At 41.3% G+C, this 12,730-nt stretch overlaps 1 protein-coding gene across 1 annotated transcript in view; it reads right to left on the bottom strand.

Annotated features, from left to right (window-relative positions):
• Positions 1 to 12,730, bottom strand: part of grip1 (glutamate receptor interacting protein 1) — a 111,116-nt gene that overhangs the window by 18,023 nt on the left and 80,363 nt on the right. Inside the window, exon 17 of the mRNA XM_041215951.1 lies at positions 249 to 393. Coding sequence (XP_041071885.1) covers positions 249 to 393 — 145 coding nt within the window. The remainder of the gene's footprint in view (positions 1 to 248; positions 394 to 12,730) is intronic.

Below are 12,730 nucleotides of genomic sequence, written 5' to 3'. Positions count from 1 at the left end.
TGCTTTATGGCTGTTTGAAAAGTCAATCAGTAACTAACTGTTTGAAGGTGAGCAAGAGTAGCTACAGCTGACAATCCCTCACATTCTCCTCTTCCTCTTGGGAAGTGGCCAGCCTTGAACGTGGGCTTCTCAGATATAAAAACAAAAAACTGCGGATGCTGGAAATCCTGGGCTTCTCAGACTTGGCTGAGATAATAGATTGGGAGAGCTGTGCATTATTTGGGAAATGACTAGATTTTGCACCTTACCTTTCAGCCAAACCGCCTTTTGTTAGACTTGAGATGACGATTGGATCAAAAGGCTCTTCAGTGCCGGATATAGTAATTCCTAATGGACCACCATAACGTTTTAACTCCACAGTGTAAATAATTGCCCCAGAGCTCTCTTGTTCATCTAGAATTTAAATAAGAATGTATAATTTTTCTAGTGCAAAAGTAGCAGCTGAACTGTGTCAGCAGAACTGTGGCACAAAACTATTATATTTTTCAGAGTATTATTGTGGGATATTGTAAAGTAGGCATGTGTGTGTGCCTGATTTAATTAAATTAGACACCGATACACTGCAAGGTTGAAATTATCAGAAGACTTAGGTGTAAAAGGGCATTTGAAATGCTAGTGAGTGAGCTAGGGTAAAGTCAGTAGATAGGGTGTGAATGAAATTTGCAATTTAAGATAAGTGGAGCGATTTTTACAACTGGCAAGAGAAACAACTTCCAAAGACATGGGAGAACAATGGGATTTACAGATTAAAGAGGAGGAAATGTATTTAAAGAGTGATGGAAGGCTGTATGAGGGGAGGCTGTGTGAAAGAGACTTGGGGAAAAGCTTCTAGCCACTTTGCAGAAGTCTGCAGTTCAAGTAACCAAAGTTATGTTAAAAGCCTTTGGAATTTCACTGGTGAATGGGTGCTTGTGGTAACCTTGCTGGATTAAAATCTATTTTGGGCTGTTGCCTTAAAGGGGTTGTGTAGTTAGTAATCTGGTTAAGCAGGAATTTTTGAAAATTGTTATAGTATTAAGTCACTTCGTAACTGTAACCTGGTGTGTGTGTGTTTTTAAATTTTCCTTTTTTGTTAATAATTTTAATTTCATTAAAAAAAAAACCTCTAAAAGCATTAGTGGACTCATTGCTTATGAATTCAGTGCACAAACCTTCTTGGAACAAGTACAAATTGCAAAACCATTGTGATAGCGTGGCCAAGTTTCATTTGTGGATTTGGTCAGCCTGACAAATACCACCTGCCGTATCATAACAAAATTGGGGGCTCTTTGCAGGATATTTGAAATTCTTTGATTGGCTTGGAGTTGGTGAATCTTAAGGCTACGAGTACGAGAAGAACCCTGAACTCAGAAGTTCATGTTGAGGGATTTTAAAGTGGTGAGACTGAAAATATGGCTTTAAGCATTGTTAAGACTTTTCTGGGAGTAGAAGACATAACCCTGGTTGGTTTACAACAAGTAACTAAAGGTAAGTTAACAGAATTGGCATATAAGTTGCAGTTAGGTTTAATTGCAGAGGCAAAGAAAGCAGAAATAGTTGAAGTCATAGCGCAGCGTTTTAAATTGGAAAGGATACCTGAAACTAGTGAGTCAGTTGAATTGGCTAAGGTTCAGTTGTAAATGAAAAATCTTGAATGAGAGGCAAAAGAAAAAGAAAGAAAAAATTGGAGTTGAAAATGCTAGAGGAAAAGTAAAGAGAATGAGCATTTCAAACAGAAATGGAGAAGTTAGCAATGGAAGAAAGAGACTACCAGCTTAAAAGCTTGAAATTAAAAAAAACTCAAGTGCTGAGGAAGGTTGTGAGGTGGAAATGACCACTTTCAATCTAAAACCCTAAGTTTGTGCAGGCACTTCCAAGGTTTGAGGAAAGGGATGTAAAGGCATTATTTCTCTGAGAAGGTAGCTAAGCAGATGAAATGGCCACAAAAAATCTGGACATTGTTTTTACAGTCTAGGTTGGTAGGTAGAGCTCATGAGGTTTATGCTTCACGGTCAGAAGTAGTATTAATTGATTGTGAGGCAGTAAGAAAAGGGTATTTTGAGTGTATATGCGTTAGTTCCTGAGGTGTACAGGCAGAAATTTAGGAATGTAAGGAAACAGCCTGGTCAGACTTTTTTGAGTTCCAGAGAGTAAAACAAAATAATTTTGACCGGTGGATACAGGCATTAAGGGTAGAGACGACATATGCAACTCTTAGAGAAGTAATTCTTTTGGAAGAATTTAAAGATTCAATTCCGTCGGGCATTAGAACTCATGTGGAAGAACAGAGGGTTAAAATGGGTAGGCAACCAGCAGAGATAGCTGATGATTATGAGCTGGTCCATAGATCAAAACCTTTTCTTTGTCACCCTTTTAAATCTAAGAAGAATAGAAAGCGGGAAGGTGAAAGGAAGATAGGCAGTCAAGGAAGAGGAGCAGTTGGAAATTTTCAGGAAGCTTCTCTTCAGACCAAAAAAGGAAGATGCTGAGGGTAGAAGTGACACTCAAAAAGTGAAGTGTTTTCATTGTAATATGGTAGGGCTTGTGAAGTCAATGTGTTGGGGGTTACAGAGAAAACCTGTTGTAGTAGTTGGAACATGGAAAAGTCCTGGAAGTAAGAGTACTGCTGGTTCTGAGAAGCAAGAAAAGCCAGTGGTTTGTGTACATATGAAGGAAGAATCAGTGGAAGATAAAGGAGTGGGAATGTGTTCATAATTTACCCAAGGAACTGCTGAACAGCAGGTTACAGAAATGTTTAAAGATGTGTGTGAAGGGAAAGTCTTTCCATGTGTGCAGGGTGGAGCAGGCAAAGCTATTAAAATTTTAAGGGACACAGGGGCTAGTCAATCCTTAATGTTATGGGATAGTGCTATTTGTCCAGAGGGAGTATTGCAGGAAAGAGTGGTAATAAATGGAATTCATGGAGATTGTATTGAGAAAGTGGGGCAGAGTTTGTCACAAAGATTGACTTGCTGCAAGGATATTGGCAAAAACCATTATCGAAGAAAGCAAAGGAGATATCGGCTTTTGTGATGCTAGATGGACATATCAGTTTAAAGTTCTGCCATTTGGAAGGAAGAATGCACCAGTATAATTTCAAAGATTGTCAAATAAAGTAACAGGACTGAGCAATTGTGCTGCTTATATTGACAACTTGGTAGTTTTCAGTCAAATGTGGGAGGAGCATTTACAACATCTGAAGGAACTGTTTGATCGACTGCAAGAAGCTAATTTGGTGATGAACTTGGCTAAAAGTGAATTTGTAAAAGTGCAAGTTACATATTTAGGCCATACCATTGGACATGGTTAAGTGGCTCCAAGAGATGTGAAAGTAAAAGCCATTGAGAATTTCCCTGTGCCCACAAAGCAGGAAGTTTTGAGCTTTCTGGGCATGAGTGGATTTTACCGGAAGTGTGTACTAAATTTTAGCAGGGTGGTTGCTCCATTGACTGAACAACTAAAAAAGAACAAGAAGTTTCAATGGACACAGGAGTATCAGAAGGCATTTGACAGTTTAAAAACTGTGTTGACAAAGACACCAGTTTAGATAGTGCCTAATTATGCCAAGCAATTAAAGTTGGCGGTGGATGCAAGTGATTTGGGTATTAGTTCTGTGTTGTAACTCAAATTGAGAGGCCAACAGGATATTTTGCATGGAAGTTAAACCAGAAAAGATACCCAAACATTGAAAAAGAGACTTGAGGTCTGGTGTCAGCATTGCAGCTTTTTGAAGTTTATGTTGCAAGCAATTCGTCAGAAACAATTGTTTATACAGATCACAATCCTTTAAAATTTCTAGGTAAATTTCAAGAACGAAGTGCAAGGCTTTTCAGATGGAGTTTATTACTGTAACCATTTAATTTACAGATCATACATATGGCTCGATGAGAAAATCCACTTACAGATGCATTGTCAAGAGTTCAACGTTCAAAGGAAATTGGACATTTGAAACGTGGACACAGGACTGAAATGGCCTCTGTTGATACAAAGGATTTATATATATTATGTTAATGCATGCACCTGGTACTGTAATAGTTTGCGTATATTGTTAAGTGTAGTAGGTAATGTATGATGGGTTGAGCAAATGAAACCATCTTTTAAAATTATGATGGTTCATTTTTCCATAAGGATGGAGGTGTCACGAAACTATCATATTTTTCAGAGTATTATTGTGGGATATTGTAAAGTAGGCTTGTGTATGTGTGTGTAGCGGGAGGTGGGGGGGGGGGGGGGGGGGGGGGGGGGGGGGGTGGGGCTGATTTAATTAAATTAGAGACCGGTAGACTGCAAGGTTTAAATTATCAAAAGAGTTAGGTGTAAAAGGATATTTGAAATGCTAGTGAGTGAGCTAGGGTAAAGTCAGCAGATAGGGTGTGAATGAAATTTGCAATTTAAGATAAGTGGAGAGAAGTTTGGTTTTCAAAGAGACATGATAAGGTTTTTATGATTGGCAAGAGAAACAACTTCTAAAAGCATGGGGGAACAATGGGGTTTACAGATTAAAGAGGAAGAAATGTATTTAAAGAAGGATGGAAGGCTGTATGAGGGGAGGCTATGTGAGGTCTGAAAGGTATACCGTGTGAAACAAACTTGGGGAAAAGCATGTAGTCACTTTGCCAAAGTTCACTGTTCTAGTAACCAAAGTTGTGTTAAAAGCTTTTGGAACTCCACTAAGTGGGCGCTTGTGATAACCTTGCTGGATTGTCTCTATAAATTTAAAATCTATTTTGGACTGTTGCCTTAAAGGAGATGTGTACTTGGAAGTCTGATTAAATAGGAATTTTTGGGAATTATTACAATATTAAGTAACTGTGTAACTATAATCTGTTGTGTGTTTAAAGTTTTTGCTTTTGTTAATAAATGTTTTAGTTTAATTTTTTAAATTCTCTGAAAATGTTAGTGGACTCATTACTTCTCAATTCAGTGCATAAACCTTTTCATAATAAATACAAATTGCAAAACTGTTGTGATAGAGTGGACAAGTTTTACTTGTGGATTTGGTCAGCCTGGCAAATACCACCTGCTGTATCATAACAACTTTTGAAAGGAAGAACGTTATCAGCCTGCAATCCAAATCAGGAATACTAAAAAATGGAGAATCTTATTTATATTTTAATCCAGCTGGCATGTAGCAAAGTACCAAATATAACCACTCTATTCAAGTGGGAGGGAGACTGAAAACAGGAAACTATAGGCCAGTTAGCTTGACGTCTGTTGTCGGGAAGGGTTAGAATTGATCATTAAGGAGGTTATTGTTGGGCACTCAGAAAAACAAGGTAATTGGGAAGAGTCAGCATGGTTTTGTGAAAGGGAAATCATGTTTAACCAATTTATTAGAGTTCTTTGAAGGAGCAACATGTGCTGTGGATAAAGGGGAGCATGTAAAGGTACTGCACTTAGATTTCCAGAAGGCATTTGATAAGGTGCCACATCAAAGGTTATTGCAGAAAATAAAAGTTCATGCTGTAGGGGGTAACAGATTAGTATGGATACAAGATTGTCTGGCTGGCAGAAAACAGAGAGTATGCATAAATGGGTCTTTGTCTGTTTGGCAGGATGAGATGAGTGGAGTCCCACTGGGATCTCTGCTGTGCCCTTAACTTTTTACAATTGACATCAATGACTTAGGGGAAGGAAGCAAAGGCATGGTAGCTAAATTTGCAAACAACACAAAGATAAGTTGGGAAAGTTTTTATGAAAAAGACAGACAGATTGATAGGTTGAGCGAGTGGGCAAAAATCTGGCAGATAGAGTATAATGTAGGAAAATGAATAGTTGTTCACTTTGGCAGGAAGAATAAAAAAAGCAGAGTATTACTTAAATGGAGAATGACTGCAGAATTCAGAGATGCAGAGGGATCTAGGTATTCTAGTGCATGAGTCACAAAAAGTTAGTATGCAGGTATAGCACATAACCAAGGCAGCGAATGGAATGCTATCCTTTATTACAAGAGGAATTGAAAATAAAAGTAAGGATTTATACTTCAGTTATACAGGGCATTGGTGAGACAACATCTAGAATATGTGCAGTTTTGGCCTCCTTATTTAAGGAAGGATATAAATGCGTTGGGAGGTGGTTCAGAGGAGGTTTGATACCTGGAATGAGTGGGCTTTTTAATGTGGAAAGGTTGGACTGGGCTTGTCTCCGCTGGAGTTCAGAAGAACGAGGGGTCTTGACTGAAGTATACAAGATCCTGAATGGTCTTGACAAGGTGGACGTGGAAAGGATGTTTCCTCTTGTGGATGAGTCCAGAACCAGGGGGCACTGTTTTAAAATTAAGGGTCGCCCTTTTAGTACAGAGATGAGGAGAAAATTTTTTTCTCAGAGGGTTGTGCAACTCTGGAACACTGCCTCAGAAGATGGTGAAGGCGGGATCATTGAATATTTTTAAAGCAGGAGATAGATAGATTCTTGTTAGATATGAGAATCAAAGGTTATTGGGGGTAGATGGGAATGTGAAACTCAAAACACAAACAGATCAGCCATGATCTTATTGAATGGCGGAGTAGGCTTGATGGGCCGAATGGCCTACTTCTGCTCCTATTTCGTACGTGCCAAATTCCTTCATTTAATCTGTTTTGCATCATTAATAAAAAAGGCCTAGCACTAAAGTTGTTGTTTCTCAATATGTAATTAACGTCAGTTTACACAAAGCCCAACTGGGAACCAAACAAAGGATTGTTTCCTGAGAGGTTGAGACATGCAAACAATTTGCATGATAACATTGCCTCCTCTCCCTCATTCCTTCACCCACCAGAGACAAAATTACAGTCTATTTCTGAGAACTCAAAACTTTTGTTGTGACTTTTATTGCTTTTAAAAAAAATCTAATAATAAAGCAATGCGAACAACACAGAAAAATAAGAAGTTAGTGCTAATGAAAATGTAATGTAAGAAGCTTTGAATTAAACTGCACTGAATAAAAAATGGAAGATGATGTGGTGAAGCCTTCATACCGCCATTTAGGTGGAAGGATTGGCAGCTCTCATCGAATTAGGCCAAGTCTGATTAAGATTTAATCAGATTGAATTCAGTCACATTGAATTTAGCTATTATATCAGCTTCAGTTCATGCCAAAGGGAAACAACAATAGATTAAACTCCATTATATGTAACTTCGATCAAGATCCAATTCACTGGCGATGGCGTGGTATTGTCACTGGACTAGTAATGCTCTGGGGACCCGGGTTCGAATCCCACCACGGCAGAATTTGAATTCAATAAATATCTGGAATTAAAAGTCTAACGATGAACATTGTCAATTGTTGTAAAAACCCATCTGGTTCACTAATGTCCTTTAGGACTCCTGACGCACAGCAATGTGGTTGACTCTTAAATGCCACCTGAAATGGCCTAGCAAGCCACTCAGTTGTAACAAACTGCTACAAAGTCACAAAAAAGGAATGAAACTGGCTGGACCATCTGGCATTGACCCAGGCACTGGAAACAAAAACGGCAATCTCAGCCCTGTCGACCCTGCAAAGTCTTCCTCGCTAACATCTGGGGGCTAGTGTCACAGACTACGGCTGTCTCACAGACTAGTTCAGCAACTGCCTGACATAATCAACCTCACAGAATCATACCTTACAGATAATGTCCCAGACACCACCATCACTTTCCTGGGTATATCCTGTCCCACCGGCAGAACAGGCTCAGCAGAGGATACGGCACAGTGGTTATACAGTTGGGAGGGAGTTGCCATGGGAGTCCTCAACATTTACTCTAGACCCCATGAAGTTACATGGCATCAGGTCAAACATGGGCAATGAAACCTCCTGCCGATTACCACAAGCTGATAAATCAGTGCTCCTCCATTTTTTAAAATAATCTTTAGAATTGTTTACCTAAACGGAGTTGGTGTATTTGGTGACCGCTTTGGTGCCTTCGGAGACGGCGTGTTTGGCCAATTCCCCTGGCAGCATGTGGCGGACAGCGCTCTGGATCTCCCTGGCCGAGATGGTGCGGCTCTTGTTGTAGTGAATGAGTTGCGACGCCTTGGAGGTGATCCGCTCGAAAATGTCAACAACGAAGGAATTCATAACACTTATGGCCTTGGATGAGATCCTGGTGGAAGGATGGACCTGGGTCAGCACCCTGTACACGTAAATGGAATAGCTCTGCTTGCGAGATTTTCTCCACTTCTTAGGTGGCTTCTTGGTGACTTTAATCAGCGACTGTCTTGATGCCTTGCGGGACGCACTGTCCTTCGTCGCAGCTGCCACCTCAGGCATTCCACTCAACTCGGACCAACACAAGTCACAATCAGTGCTCCTCCATGTGGAACATCACTTGGAGGGAGCACTGAGGGTGGCAAAGGTGCAGAATGTAATCTGGATGGGCGACTTCAATGTCCATCACCAAGAATGGCTCAGTAGCACCATGACTGACCGAGCTGGCTGAGTCCTAAATGACATAGCTGCTAGATTGGGTCTGCGGCAGGTGGTGAGGGAACCAAGAGGGAAAAACATACTTGACTTCATCCTCACCAACCTGCCAGCCGAAAATGCATCTGTCCTTGACAGTATCGGTACGAGTGACCACCGCACAGTCCTTGTGGAGACGAAGTCCTGCCTTCACATAGAGGATACCCTCTATCGCGTTGTGTGGCACTACCACCATGCTAAGTGGGATAGATTTTGAACAGCATCTAGCAACTGAAGACTGGGCATCCATGAGGCGCTGTGGGCCATCAGCAGCAGCAGAATTGTACTTGAACACAATCTGTAACCTCATGGCTCGGCATATCCCCCACTCTAACATTACCATCAAGCCAGGGGATCAACTCTGGTTCAATGGAGAGTGCAGGAGGGTATGCCAGGAGCAGCACTAGACATACCTTAAAATGAGGTGTCAACCTGGTGAAGCTATAACACAGGAATACTTTTGTGCCAAACAGCATAAGCAGCAAGTGATAGACAGAGCTAAGTATCCCACAATCAACAGATCAGATCTAAGCTCTGCAGGCATGCCACATCCAGTCATGAATGGTGGTGGACAATTAAACAACACACTGGAGGAGGAGGCTTCACAAATATCCCCAACCTCAATGATGGAGGAGTCCAATGCAAAAGATAAGGCTTAAGCATTTGTTACAGTCTTCAGCCAGAGTGCCAAGTGGATGATCCATCTCGGCCTCCTCCGGAGATCTCCAGCATCATAGATGCCAGTCTTCAGCCAATTCGATTCACTCCACGTGATATCAAGAAATGGCTAAAGGCACTGGATACTGCAAAGGCTATGGGCCCTGACAATATTCCGGCATTAGTACTGAAGACTTGTGGTCCTGAACTTGCCACGCCCCTAGCCAAGCTGTTCCAGTACAGCTACAACACTGGCATCTACCCAGCTATGTGGAAAATTGCCCAGGTATATCCTGTACACAAAAAACAGGACAAATCCAACCTGCCCAAATACTGCCCCATCAGTCTACTCTCCATCATCAATAAAGTAATGGAAGAGGTGATCAACAGTGCTATCAAGAGGCACTTGCTCGGCAATAACATGCTCGCTGACACTCAGTTTGGGTTCCGCCAGGGCCACTCAGCTCCTGACCTCGTTACAGCCTTGGTTCAAACATGGACAAAAGAGCTGAAGTCCCGAGGTGAGGTGAGAGTGGCTCAAAGCAGCACTTGACAGAGTGCGGCATCAAGGAGCCCTAGCAAAACTGGAGTCAGTGGGAATCAAGCAGAAAACTTTCTGCTGGTTGGAGTCATACCTAGCACAAAGGAAGGTAGTTGTGGTTGTTGGAAGTTAGTCATCTCAGCTCCAGGACATCACCGCAGGAGTTCCTCAGAGTAGTGTCCTCGGCCCAACCATCTTCAGCTGCTTCATCAATGACCTTTCTTTCATTATAAGGTCAGCAGTGGGGATGTTCGCTGATGATTGCACAATGTTTAGCATCATTTGCGACTCCACAGATACTGAAGCAGTCCATGTCCAAATGCAGCAAGCCACGGACAATATCCAGGCTTGGGTTGACAAATGGAAAGTAACATTTGCGCCACACAAGTGTCAGGCAATGACCATCACCAACAAGAGAGAATCCAACCATCACCCCTTGATGTTCAATGGCATTACCATCGCTGAATCCCCCACTATCAAAATCCTGGGGGTTACTATTGACCAGAAACTGAACTGGACTAGCCACATAAATACTGTGGCTACAAGAGCAGGTCAGAGGCTAGGAATTGTGTGATAAGTACCCACCTCCTGACTCCCCAAAGCCTGTCCATCATCTACAAAGCACAAGTCAAGAGTGTGATGGAATACTCCCCACTTGCCTGGATGAGTATGACTCCCCCAACATTCAAGAAGCTTGACAAAGCAGCCTGCTTGATTGGCACCACATCCACAAACATTCACTCCTGATACCACCGATGCACAGTAGCAGCAGTGTATACCATCTACAAAATGCACTGCAGGAATTCAACAGCACCTTCCAAATCCACAATCACTACCATCTAGAAGGACAAAGGCAGCAGATAGATGGGAAGACCATCACCTGGAAGTTCCCCTCCAAGTCACTCACCATCCTGACTTGGAAATATATCACCATTCCTTCACTGTCTGTGTCAAAATTCTGGAACTCCCTTCCTAACAGCACTGAGAGTGTACCTACATCACATGGGCTGCAGTAGTTCAAGAAGGCAGCTCACTAACGCCTTCTCAAGGGCAACTAGGGATGGGCAATAAATGATGGTCCAGCCAGCGAAGCCCACATCCCATGAATGAATAAAAAAACTCCCCCACTTTCTTTCCATAGCTTTTCACCTGCAACTCAACTGTGATCAATGTAATTCTGTGCTCAGTCAATAGGAGACATACTTGTCGTGACCAAGGTACATAGTGACCATGATTATCCAACTTCCATCTTGTTGTCCACTGGATAATTGGCTGTGAAGCAATAATCTAGCAGTAAAATACCCAAAGGATTGTGTGCACGGTTCTTGTAACTCTCCTACACTGCTACGTAAATTACATTTAAGAAAAATTCTACATGGCTTTAGGACGACCAATCTGTTCCCTTCCATAGGCCCCTAATGCTGATCACCTTCAGACCCAGTGATTCCTTGGTTCTGGTCTCCTGCCACCAAATTCGCACTGTCTGCTGACCAGGATCAATGGATCTGGCTGGGTGTCGGGAAGGGCTTCAGGAATTTTTATGCTAATGAGCTCCTGTTTATATGATTGGCTGCATTGAGGTCTGCGAGCAGTTCTTCCGCTTCCCCATTTCAAATCACAGCCAATATCTCTCATCCTTCATCAAAATAAAATTGGTTTATGAAGTGAATGGACAAAAAATACTTAGATACCAGACTGCCAATATACTAAAAAACCCCAACAAGCAGCATTTATTATGGTAAAATGTGCAAACATCATCTCATCTCATTAAAGTGTATATTCCTGGCCCATATTGTTCAATTATTTATACATTACTGAATAACATACCTCTAAAATGATTGTGACACTTAATTATGCAGCATTGACAACAAATTATAAGCTTCTTCTCCAAAGACACTTAGATGAATAAGTGTAGAAGTGTATTCTTGTGCCTACTCAATGAATATGACTCAGAAGGGATCTGCTTTGGTGCACTTTTGTATAATTAAGATCTCAAAACACAATGTGGCAAATCCTCTAGATTATGTTCTGCTAAACGAGATTTACAATTATCTCCTAGCCATTGTTTTTGAACAAACAACTTATTTAGTGCGGAGAACTTCCTCAAGCGACAATTGTTTAATTATTAATTGCAGCAAAAAGATAAATTTATCAAGATTGCACTAAAATTTACACAAATGTGGATTTAGCTTTTAAAAAGTCTTTCATAATAAAGAAATTAAGGCACAATTAGACTCTCTTTATGCAATTAACCCCACCTTGTCACCATATGCCCCATTTGTCTCTCTCCAGAAAAAGATCTCATTACCTCTTGAAACAATTATCCACCGTAAAGGCCTTTCTACTAAGTTGTTGCACAACTCTTACCCTCTGGGTGTTAGGGGTCAGATTCACTTCCCTGCTTACTGCTAATTTTCTTATTTTTAATTTACATCCACAGGATTTGAATCCTTCACCACAGTGAACAATTTGCCTGAGTCAAAGTTATGCAAAATTCCCAGTTTTGAAGATAAGATCACTTCTAATTTCCCTCCTTTCAGAAGGATTCTGAATCTCCCTAAATTAGCAGACCTGAAACCACTTTTCTGCTCACTTCAATTTCTTTTTGATTTATATCACTTAATTTTACACTTGTTACTTTTTCATATTTTTGATTCTTTTTCATATTTTTGATTCTTTTTAAGATTGAAAACTCTTTAAACCAGGGCCGGTGCAAGACTATTAGGTGTCCTAGGTGAACCTACAGCCTTGGGCCCTCACCCTCCCACAGTTAGCTTTTGAAAATAAATACAGTAAAATGGTGCGAAAACTTGTTCCCCTACAGTCCCACTCTCACAGCATCCTTAAAAATTGTCAAACTCAAAGGTAGTTGTTATCCACGGCCTGTCCTCGCTCTGGTCTCAGCCTCCCAATGTTCTGCATGTTCCCTTGGCACCGCTCACTAGATTCCTGCACTCCATTCCTGCACCTCTCCCAAGACCTCAACACCCACATCATCACCCAAGACAACATTCCAGCAACACTACTCAAGACTTGTGCTCCAGAACTAGCCGCACCCCTAGCCAAGCTGTTACAGAGTAGCTACAACATTGGCATCTACCGAACAATGTTGAAAATTGTCCAGGTGTGTC

Source organism: Carcharodon carcharias, chromosome 21 (assembly GCF_017639515.1).
Source record: "Carcharodon carcharias isolate sCarCar2 chromosome 21, sCarCar2.pri, whole genome shotgun sequence".
NCBI classification, from domain to species: Eukaryota; Metazoa; Chordata; class Chondrichthyes; order Lamniformes; family Lamnidae; genus Carcharodon; species Carcharodon carcharias.
Note: the sequence above shows the minus strand (reverse complement) of the source record. Positions and strands in the feature narration are given on the sequence as shown.